Source organism: Pocillopora verrucosa, chromosome 7, assembly GCF_036669915.1.
Source record: "Pocillopora verrucosa isolate sample1 chromosome 7, ASM3666991v2, whole genome shotgun sequence".
Lineage (NCBI taxonomy): Eukaryota > Metazoa > Cnidaria > Anthozoa > Scleractinia > Pocilloporidae > Pocillopora > Pocillopora verrucosa.
Genome location: NC_089318.1, coordinates 22,219,311 through 22,231,305, shown reverse-complemented (window position 1 = coordinate 22,231,305; position 11,995 = coordinate 22,219,311). Strand labels below are relative to the sequence as shown.

General features: G+C 37.8%; 2 protein-coding genes and 1 pseudogene across 2 annotated transcripts; 1 reads left to right on the top strand and 2 right to left on the bottom strand.

Annotated features, from left to right (window-relative positions):
* Nucleotides 1-2,118, bottom strand: part of LOC136282606 (macrophage metalloelastase-like) — a 14,009-nt pseudogene extending 11,891 nt beyond the window's left edge.
* Nucleotides 2,119-2,593: 475 nt separating this feature from the next.
* LOC131775170 (uncharacterized) lies at nt 2,594-4,076 on the top strand. Its single transcript, XM_066170291.1, has 4 exons — nt 2,594-2,713; nt 2,809-2,970; nt 3,381-3,477; nt 3,988-4,076. Exons 1-4 carry the CDS (start codon nt 2,594-2,596, stop codon nt 4,074-4,076), a joined length of 468 nt encoding a protein of 155 aa, XP_066026388.1.
* A 1,158-nt stretch (nt 4,077-5,234) lies between these two features.
* LOC131775187 (zinc finger protein-like 1 homolog) lies at nt 5,235-11,102 on the bottom strand. Its single transcript, XM_059091278.2, has 8 exons — nt 10,888-11,102; nt 10,129-10,240; nt 9,149-9,237; nt 8,693-8,797; nt 8,503-8,572; nt 7,598-7,822; nt 6,523-6,640; nt 5,235-5,925 (listed from the first exon to the last, which is right to left on the bottom strand). Exons 1-8 carry the CDS (start codon nt 10,987-10,989, stop codon nt 5,715-5,717), a joined length of 1,032 nt encoding a protein of 343 aa, XP_058947261.1. The 5' UTR covers nt 10,990-11,102; the 3' UTR covers nt 5,235-5,714.
* Between the last annotated feature and the right edge of the window lie 893 nt (nt 11,103-11,995).

The following is an 11,995-nucleotide window of genomic DNA, read 5'->3' as shown; positions in this document are numbered from 1 at the left end:
TCCTAAGGAATTAGCCCTTCCTCATGGCAAACGTTTGTGGGCTCATGCTGGAAACTTCAGCTGTTACAATCTCTTAACAGAGGCCACTTGTCATTTATTTATCAACTTAATTGGATAAAACCAAAAAAATCAATGAATATAATCAATATGGATAATAATTATTCACCTGTGCCCCTATAGGTGGAAAAAAAATGTGTCAGCATGAAGGATTTTTTAATCGACTTTTTTTTTTTCGAAAGACATTTTGAGGGGGACTTTACATATCCAGGATGGCTTACAAACACATTTGGCATTCTTCAACAAAAGACCGAAAAGAAAGGGCACCTGAAATGTAAGCTGAGCTGCTCCAACAAGACAACAAGAATACTGACAACAGTCTCAAAAAGAAGGAAGGGTTGATGCTGGTTTAACAAAAGAACACATTCTTGAAAAGCCTATAAGAAAGAGAACTTCACACTTCGCCTGCATTCTGCTTATTAAAACATCTAACTTGTGCAAGTTTTTTTTAAATATGTAACATCTCCATACACCATCCATCCACACATTATACACGTGATGAGAACAGTTAATGAGAGATATTTTAATGAGGAAACAGAGAATGGTTCTGAATGTTTTTCAGCATTTTCACTCTACATATGCCAACTTAAACACATCAACAGGATTCGGTTTTAAAAGTTGTAGATTGACTGGATACCTGGGAAAGGTGTTTCTTAAATCAATCATCTTGTTATAAATTTCTGTCCCCTCTTTCTCGCAGCCTGCTCAGCCTTTTAACAATCTGTAAATAAGAATGTATACCCGAAAAGTGAAAGAAGTTCTGTTTAGCTGAGGAACAAAACTTAAATGCAGGAATGGAAAGTATTGATCTTCATATGTACATTCAATTAAGCATGATAGTACCCTTTTCAATCCTTGAAAATAGAATTGCTTGATGTGCTGGGTTCCTTCTCTATAAACAACTCTTCTTGATGATGCGCAGCACTCTGACCCAGAGATGTGGGTTTGCTTTTTACAGACAAGAGTTCAGTGCTGATAGTTGTCTTATTGTCATCTAAAAAAACTAATAATAAGTAGAAAATATCAATATTGTCCACAAGCTTGATGATAACGATCATAAGACTACTGCCAATTAAGAGGGGTACCAGTAGAAACATCTTGCAGCTGAAAAGAAGTTTCATTAATTTGACTCCTATTCAAAGTGACCCCATGGCAATTCACTACACACCCTGTAAGTCATGGAACAACAAAAATGTTGTGAATAGGCATGTGTACATTTTGATAACTTGATAGGATCAATTTTTCCTAAATCAATGGATCAGCTCAAAAAAGTTACAATGGCCTTGTGTTCTTAAACAATCCCAGAGACCTACATTACTGGCATACTGGTTAGTTTGATTTGGCCAATCACAACTCTTTTACAAGCCTGGTGGCCTACATGGATAGTGATTGGAAGGGGAAATTTCAGGAAACTTTGATCAACTTTTATTTCTGAGGAAACACCTTTGGAAGTATTTATATGTACTCTGATCTAAGGAAAAACGAAAATCCTATATGATCCTCATTCAAGAGTCATTTTAATTTCCTAATAGAAATTAATCACCGGATCCATCTACGGCACAAGGCAAACAGGACAACGTTTTACCGTTAGTACCCCTAACTTTGTTGTTCCTTTCATTTATTTGTTTGCATATTTGTTTCAATGCCGTGCACGCGACATGTACATGTGACAGCGAGACAATACCAGATTCAACAGCTTCATTAATCCCACGTGTGCGCGAGATTAAGATAATCCAAAATTCTGTAATTAATGTACTCATTATAAATAGCGAATCGTCGTTTATCTCAATTAAACACAGGTCTGATTTCCCGAAGACTAAACCAAGGATAGTTCCGTAACATTGTGGCACGTGAAAGATGGAGAGATGTGGGTGATTCGGTTGCGTACGCTGTATGTTTGCATCGAACGCTCTATCGGGGCAGATCTTATCATGGTGAAGTGTTATTAAAAAATTTACTTTCATCTACTCTCTCCTTGCAAATGTATTCCTGAGAACATATCTGCAACGAGCTATACAATTCCCTGTGGTTCCAAAACCCATTCATCAAAACGTCCGCCATATTGTTATGTTATTCTTCGAGAGTTACCGCTGGTCAACGAGAATTATGTCCTTCAATCCGCCTCAACCCAGTCTTCACATATAGGGAACGCTTGCTCGAGAAAGCCCGTGTGCTCAGTTGCTGAGGAATTATACCAACATTCTGTGATTCTACAGCTGTCCCTGCTGTTATCAAGCCGGTTACCGCTCTTTTTGTTGTCCGATTCCATGTACGAAGGAATCCTTAAATGTAATGACCACGAAACATATCTGCTCAGTTTGGCTTTGAACAACGCAATTTACCCTACGAATTTGCGTTAAGTTGTTTAGAAAGATTATAAAACCAACATTTTTATGAGAAATTGTTTATCTCCAGAATTTTGTGAACTCTATGCAGAATCAAAGCAAAAAGCTTCCTTCTTTTAATCCTTAAATTCTACTCAAAAATGCCCATCTGCGCGCGCGAATGAAGACAATCTCTGGTTCTTCTTAGATTGATGACTCGTCGCTTATTTGACGTCACGGCTGAATTAAAAAACGCATATGAAAATAGTATTAGCCATCTTCTCGTCAACAACAAATATATCATTGCTTTACTGGACTTTTCAATGGTGCAGGTGAAGATGTGCCATGGTGGTGAGATTATTTTAATTTTCAATTTCGATCAGGTGGCAAATCGTGAATCTATGATTGTGATTGCTTTATTTTGCAGTTTAACATCCGAGGATTTACGCTTCACCGAAAAGAGCTATATACTTCGTTATCATTACTTTTGGTTACACTTCTTTTTGGCGCCCTAGTTAACGACTTTGTTGCAATCATAGACGTGGAGATGCCTGAGAACTCGACTCACGAGTTCACCTTTGTGATCCTGGTAAGTATCACGATGGGTAAAGACGGAGTATGTATAGCATACAGATACGACTTCTTTTTAAAATCCCAGCGAAGCGTGAGGTATATATGTATATATACATATACATAGTTACGTGTATAATCATAAGCTACTGAATATCAGCTGAGATTTAATCAGTTAAAAATCCTAAATTATTGAACCTGTTCGTGCAAGCATACCGCTTAAGATGATTTGCCGCCGATATCTTTCAGATGTCAAGAACCGCGAAGACTCTTGAAGAAAGCATCGTTTTCAATGAGTCACTGAATTATTTTCTACAATTCAGCCTTTCTAAAAATCCTTAAATAATCTTAGTCAAAAGGCTGACAGGTATACAAGTTTCTAATGGTCATGGCAGTTAAACCCTCTTCTTTCACTCGTTGTCTTTCTAGTTGCTCCACTGTGCATCCTTTACACTCTCCATCCTGGGTTTTGTTTATAATAGTCTAGCCGAGGAAAAGCATTGGAACGATATTAGGACAAATTTTAGTAGGTAAGAAACTTTTTCTAGATTGCCACACGTGAGAGACTAGGAGAAAGAGGACACACAGAACCTCTCTCTTTCTCTCTCTGGGAGGAGACTTTTTGAAAAACACGGAAGAGTATTATTTTGTACACTCCGTCAGCTTTTCAGGTCCGGTCAGGTGTTATAGGTATTCAGGAATCCGGGTGGTTTTTTTTGCCCGAATATAGGTACGCAGTTGTTCCTCAGTACGGTTAATGATTACCTCAACCCACTACCTCTTTCCAAATTTCCAATTCCAAGATTAGGCAGGAAAGTCAATAAACCAGAATTGAGTTTGAGCCTTCGAGAGAAGTTGTTGTTCACGAGTACGAATAGTTTTTTTTTCTGACGAGCTAGAACCTTGGAATCTTGTAAAATCTAATTGTAAGAGGATACAGCCAATAAAAACCTTAAAAGATCGAAATAAATTGGATGACCCATCATTCCTTGTCAGAAAATGAGCCTTATGTTTTTAATTTTCTATTTTCTTTCAGCTTTTAATATGGGTTTATTCGTTTGTCGTATATTTCTTGAGTTAGTCTTCCTCGAATTTCGACCAGAAGAGATGGCAACTACCACGTAACAAGCGAAAGTAGCAAATTGATCATCTTTTAAGGTAAGTGATGTTTTCTTATATTTTCGCCTTGTGCTCCTCTTTTCGAGAAACACACGCCGCAAGCCAATTATGCGTTCTTCGTTCACTTTCAAAATGAAGCCAAGTACAAAATATTTTTTGTAAAAAGAAATTTTGCTTGCACGAGATCAAAAATATATTTTCAAAGACAAGGAGTTGCATTTGGCCCCATTTTAAAACAGAAGCATTAGGCATCTCTCAAATGACCTGTTGCTTTTTATCGTCCGTATCATTTTCAGCATCTCATTTCGAGATTTCTGACCTAAAGATATTCGTCTAGTGCTAAAAATTTCCATGACATTTGATTAGCTGAAATACAGTGCAGAAAGGGAAATACGGCGTTAGTAGGAACCTTGCAAATCAAAGCTTATTTTTCAGGTGTTAGGCTAATTAGGAATTGTTCTCTGTGGAAATGGGCGACCCCCGAACACAAGAACATTGTTTTCCAATAAACATCAGACGCAAAGTCATGTCGACCAGTGCAAGGGCGACGGAAGACAAGTTGATGACTGCCAAATCGGAGTACCTTTGTTCCTGTCTTACAGTGGACATAAACGCATTGGCGAGTGTTTAGAAAAATGGCAGCGAAGCTTTAGTATCTAAAGAACTGAAAAATAAAAAAGCACGAAGATGACAGCTCTTCGATAGGCTGCTGAACAACTTGTTCACGTGAATTTTGTAATACTGTTTCGAGTCCATAATAAGAATGTTAATAGCTAGAAATTAATATTTAATAAAATTATTGAAAAAACGAGTCAGTCTTAATCAGTGTGACTTAAAGAAAGACATGTTTGAGTGTGCGGGTTTTACCATGCAGTTTTTTAAAAAAAAGTACTGAAATTCTCTCTTCATTCTTTGAAGATCATCAAACACAGTCAAACAATAATTGTTCTCAGATTACTTACACTGTAGTTATTACCCTCTGATCGGGAAGGTAGACACTTTCAACAACTCTTAACTGGATAAATACTACACAATTTCTGTTGTAGGGGGAATTACAAGCTGGGAATTTACGGAGTAAAATTTAAAAACGACTCTGTCGAACTTGGCTTCAATCAAAGCAATTTCACTGCATTTCTTAACAATTAATGATACCTTACGGCAATATATCTTTAATAATTTTATTTTCACTCATAATTTTTTGCTCTAACTAAGAAGTACTTTATTATTTGTTCTACCCGATACTACTCGAGAGTCACGAGTGGACGAGAAGAGGGAATGTAACACAAGGTAGCCTCTCTGGGTATATGTAAATTCCTAACATCCTGGGACCTCTCCTCCTAGTGACTAGGACAGAGACGACAGCGGCCTTCGAAGTCGGTGCGCGCACAAAATGAAGCCGGGAACACCTCCACGTTGCAAACATGGGTAAAAAATGTACAACATACATGCACCTTCAGAATTTATTGCCTACAGGACGCCAGCTTGCGCATTTCAAACTGAAATCATTCGCATTCTAATTGTTTAAAAACTCGGCCTTAAATTTACGGTTATTAACGAGTCCTTTGAGCAGAGACCATGCGTTTCTTCTCTGTTCTTAAACAGAACACGATTAAGGACCATTTATTTTTACATGAGAGTTGCATCCTATGCGCTTTTTATCCTACCACCTTGAACTCTTATGTTGGGATTTGCCATCGGGTCAAGAAACGGGTCCTTATCAGCCATTCCCCGTCCAACTCGTGTAAAAAGCACCACAACAGTAGTGAAGGCCAGAACAAACAGGATCAGTAATACTGTGGTTCGTTTTAAGGAGGCGTTTGGATCCTCAGGTCCAGGCTTTTTGGGTCGACGAGACCTGGAAAGCAAAAGTATAACATTGATAACGATTCATTAAAGCGCTGATACATGAACTAGGAGCTTGACTCTGAATCATATAACATTAGATCACAAGCAGTTACATACTCTTCTTCACGGCACGATAATTGCCTGCCACCAAGGCTCTAAGCGTAACTCTTTTCAAAGGCAGCATTTACATCCTATGTTTTATCATAACATGGTCACCAGAATTATCAATCAGTCGCGATCTTTTTTCTTTTTCACACTTAATATAAAAGACGACGACAAGGCACTGATTGCCTTGCATGCAAATGATTCTCTCAATTAAACTTTCGACCATGCAAAGATAGATAGAAACATCACACCTGACTTCAAGACCAACGAACACAGACCGACAAACTGGGCGACTTTCGTTGTAAATTCAGCAGCCTAAATTTTTTTATTACTCTAAATGGCGACCAAAAAGTTCCCAGCTTGGAGCGCTGAATTCACTGCTACTACCAGTCCTTCCAACCAACATGTAGCAGGACTATCCTTGTCAACTTGGAACGAATGTTTTGGCTGCGGTATAACATTTTCACTGTGTGATCATTTAAAGAATTTTAAAGTTGCTTACCAAAACCATCTCGTGAACCAATCGATGGCACCTCTCCTTTGGTATTTATTTTCATCATGATCATACGGGATACTGTCTACTGGCTCCTTCGTGTTGAATATCTTCCTTGACACTGTGCCTGAAAAACAGTGGGAACGTTACCTATCTCATCAGAGTCACTAAAAACAGGGTTCCTACCCTTTTTCAAAAACAAATTTCAAGGACTTCTCCAGGACTCAGATTGACTTTTAAGGGCTCCAAATTTCACCATAAACCCTTTTCATTCCCAAGATTTCAAAATTAATTCTCCTTACGGTCTACATAAATTTCTTATAACGTAAATTCTGAAAACTTTATTGCTTGAGTTAAGCAGATTTCCTGGACTTTCCAGGATCTATAGTCTTTTTCCAGGACTTAACAGTCCCAGAAAATGTCAAAATAAAAAGGTTTTCCAGGACCTGTGCGAACCTTGTAAAAATAGTTTAAATCATTTCTTACTCCTGATGAAACCTTTTCTGTAACCCAATATAACTCCCAAGATTTGATTGTTAATCCTCCCCTCTAGCTGCTAAACATTTGCTTGTAAATTAGTTATGAGAATTTGGTGTTAGATCAAGATAACAACTTCTACCTGATGACTTTGAGTATTCTCATTTCCTGTTTGCCAAATAATGTATGGATATAAAAGGAAGAAGTTCAGTGTTAATTATTCCTAGGAGTTTAAGAGTTAAGGTAGCAAACATGTGTTTTGTGCCCTACTGTTTGCAATACTAATGTAAACCACATGGCATCAGAAGGTTGATTATTTGGACAACCAAGGAGAAAAAGGTGGCACTGGGAGCAACAACAGTGGTATTTGCAAATGTTTATCTCACTTTAGCACTTGGCTTAAAGTACAAACCAGGTAATAAACATTTTAAAACAGCTTACAAAAATGATCACCAAACGCAGTTCACCAAATTGGTAACTTCTGCTGAAATGGTTTTACATGCCATGGCAACAAAAAAGCTGCAGCTTGGAGCACTATGCTACATCTACTTCCTCTGTTACATCAACAAAGGTCATAATAACATTAAGGAAAAAAAGTTGAACTCACTGGGCTTGTCACCATGTGCATAAGACTGCTGTGGGGGTGGTACCATAGTGTTCTGTTGTCGCACATCTACTACATGATGATCTCTGGTTGATCGCAGTTCTGTTTTAGTACTCAGTGGGGTGGTGTATGGAGGTGACTGACTAGCTGTGTGTGAAGTAGAGTTTAGGGTATGGTCTTTTTTTTCATAAGTGGGTGCCATTCTCTGACTGTCTGACATTTGAGCAACTGATGAGAAATATGTACAGTATATAAATTTTAAAAAAATTTTGACATCTTTTTCCTGCACAATGGATCAAGTATTACAGGGAACATGGTTACTACTGATGACTGAAGGAGAAAGATTTCTAAAAGTTAAGATTATGGTAAGGCACTACTAAAGGTTTTGCTGTTAAGTACATCTGACCTGTCCATGCTCAACATTCAGTAGCACTCAAATCATTTTGAACAACCTGGCCCATGGAACTTACCTGACAACTAACAATTCATTCAGTCAAGAATTGTGAGCATGAAAACAAAATAGCATGCAGAGAATGGAAACATCCATCACAAGCTACTATTCTTTTATTTTGATATTCGATTTTCTCCTGGCCAGGTACCTTAACTCTTAACTAACTGTCATCATATATGTACCAGTAAGGTACATATATGATGACAGGTACCCAATCTATGCAATTTTTCACCTGTGAGCTGACCTTCATTCTCCTATCCAGGAGAAGATTTGAGATGAGTCTTTGAGAGGTTTGCTGATATGAGAATTATTATCAGTGTTCAACCCTTTGCAGATCTCTTGATAAGACCTCACATTTTTCAGAAAGCAAAGAAATACTTATTTGAATGCTGCTTTGACGTAATGAGAAAGAAGAGATTTCCTTGAATTGAGCAATGCAATTGCTGATAACACTTACCAATATCAGCTTCATGTCTTGACACAATACTTTCAGAGGCTGTGGTGCTTGTTGAGCTGGTGGAAGGTACCTGGCAAGTTCACAGTCAAAAAGAGAATCAGTAAAATATCAGACAAATGGTTCCAATCATTTTTTTATATCAAGTGGTAAAAGGACCAAAAAAAGTGACAACAAACACCAAGGAACCAACCACAGGAAGCCCAAGACCAACACGGGCCCATGGTGCAGTGGCCAACATCTGTCTCAACTGGTCAGCAACAGGAGAAATTTGATTCTCGGGAGGAAACACTGTTGACTGCAGAAGAAAAGTCACAGTTTATTCAAACAAAATTGCACCTATGGTTCACTGAGAAAAAAGCCAGGGAAAACTTTGTAAGTTGAACTCTTTGTGGGTATTGAAACAGCTTTGTTGCCTTGGTAAATGCAAGGTTATGCAAACCTTCTTGTTTCTGCTTTCAGGAGATTTTATATTGTTCATTTGGCTGAGAGTAAATGCTGCTTTTTGATATGAGACAGCATATCACTGAGATTCTTTGAGAGTTGCTTCTTGCAAATTTACATTTATATAGTATTACCAATGAAGGAGAGAAGAATATGCATCTACTCCTTCATAATTAAGATTTGATTATTGTTACACATGACACACCTTGCAGTTGGGACAAGAGTAACCAGCTGGAGCAGTGTTTGTTGGAAGGCTTGCAGCATAACTGTTAAGACAAGCCCAGTGGAATACATCTAGGGAGAAATGCATAGACTGAAACACTGGAAAAAGATATCCACAAACTAAACAACACAACATACTTGGCTCTCAGTCTGAAGGGAATTGAGTCAGTGCCTCCTCGATACCAGTCAGGAGATACTACCAACTGCAGTATGAAGCCACAAGTTGGGTAAGAAGTAAATTCTAATTTTTCTTTTGTTGTTGTTTACCATAAGTGATCATTTTGTAACTTGCAAATCACCTGCAAGTCAATATTTGACTTTCTATTTTAAGGGTGAGCGAAACCCTTTAACGAAACAAAGAACCTCCAAGAATTTGCCTTCCTCCCAACATGTAGCTTTATGGCTCAGTTTGAAGTAGGGCCCACTTAGAATCAAGGAGGGCATAACCAAATCACACTTAGGCAGGAAGCAATTTCAAGTGAAAATTCCTTATAAGCAGTACAACGGCAGGGGACCTGTTAGTTTCTTGTTTTATCTGAAGGCCAAAATGATTTAACTGTGGGAAAACAAATCAGAATGCACCTTATATGCAGAAGGAACTTTCACTACAGCTCTGATAACATATAGGTATATCCATGTCCACTTGAGAATTGTACTTACTATACACATAACAAATCAAAGCAAGTTTTTGAGAAAAATTACCTCTGCCAGCAGAAACTTTCACATTTTCTTGGATTCAAATGCATATTCATATACTTTGCGTGAAAGATACAACAATGTACTTGAGTTGCCATGTCTTAAGTTTTAATCAAACAAAACAATAAATCAAATTGGCCCCATTGATTCCTAAAGGGAATATCCTACTAGCTTATCAGAGCAAGAAGAGCAAATTATTTAGGTGTATTCTACATTTGGTATGATATTTACAAATATAATAAAGACACCAAAATCTTGGTTACTCACCAAAGCAAATTAATCGAACAACATCTCCCTCAGCTAAACTTCCATTACACAAAGTACAGACTGGATTATAATCACTGTCCTGGAGCCAGTGCAGATATGACTTCACAATACACTTGATCACATAAGAAAAAAAATAGAAGAAATGAGAAATAATTCCAATAAGTATGCTAGAGCTATCACAAAGAAGTAAAGTATATTATTATTAAGAAAACTACAGATTGTAAGGCCACTGATGTTATCTTAGTATGTTTTCAAACATGAGGAATAATGACAGCCTTATGCTTGAGGAAAAACAGAAATTATAGAAATGCTACAAGAACAAGGAAACACATGATAGTTTAATGTCTGATGCTCGAAGAGATGTTTCAAGGTGGCTCTGTCTTCTGAGGTTTTGGGAATCTTAGGGTCTTCCAAATCCTTATTAACAATCAACGTCAGCAAAACTTAGTTTAACTAACTTGTAAAATCTATTCATAATCCTTTTTGTTTTTTGTAACTTACCAACAGAAGTGTACATAGATGTAATGCATATTCAAGAACGTAACTGTCGATGGCACATGCAGAGCAAATTAAACGAGTTTAACAAAAACAATCACATTTATCTGGTTCTAAATGGAAATAAACCGCTTGTTATCTCTTACCAATTGCATGTCACAACCGAAAAACAAATCATCCCTAAAATACCCGTCATCGTTACATATTTTTGATGATTCCTCCTGAATATGAACTAAAAACATTATATTGCATCTTGTTTCTTACCCTAGGGTGACTTGAAACAAGACAGTGTTCACAAACATTCACGCGATGTTCGAAGCAAAATTGGGTGGTAACCTTCTTCTTAGGGCATTTACATAAACCCATGACAACTTTACGTCAGTAAGAATTTCACATGAATCCTAAAACGACAATATTTTGGACGAATTTTCCAAAAATTTCTATCTTTTCGCTTGCCACGTCGCCATTGCCATACCTGTGCTATGTAACCTAGCCTTACAAAATGACTTCGGCACCGGATTCCACGATTCTTCGGTTGATGATTTTAGCGGAAATGCCTACATGCCTTATATTTCAAGAAAACAAAAACCATTTTTATCAGCTACGGCGAAAAAATAATCTATTGATGATAAACCTCTGAATTATAAAGATAGATCGGGTGGCCTTCGGTAAAATGGCGAAAGGCAACTTTCTTAGACCTGCCCAGCCTCTTAATGCAAATATCAATTTAAGGTACGCTGGCATCCACACCAAGTTGAAATTTCTCGCGACAGATAGCGGCAAATTTCGATGGAGTAGTAATTTCTCCTTTCCTCGTAACTATGAAATGAACGAAAAAACGTAAATGCACAGTACAAATAGAGAGTTGTTGCTAATGACCATAGGCTTGATTGCCGGCTGCTGTTCGGGAAAGAAGAGTTCAGGAAGATTGAACTCAATAGAGTGAGTGTTTGACCCCATTCTTGATGAAAGAGGGTCAAATAATCGGGAAGAAAAAGGAGAAAAGTGAAAAAAGTGTATTAATTGACAACCGGAAGCCTTAGTTCAGACAAAGTCTAACTGTTTTCTTGACCCAAACGTTTCCGTTACAACATATAGGCTAAAAACCCAGGTATCAACGATTTGTATTCAAGATAAGTCCTGAAGAACACTGTAAGCTTTTAGACAGGAGGACTTGCGGGGGAGATCACATTGTTTCAGGGAAAACGGGGGGAGGGGGGTCGGTCGTCGCAAACAGAGTAAAGAGGGGGGAGAGTATAAAACTGGCCTACAACTGAATGCCAACGAGGGAGGAGGGGGTGTCATATGCGTATTACGGAGCCTTTGGGGCTTTGAGGGAGGTCATGTAAATTTTATCATGAAAAAACCTTAA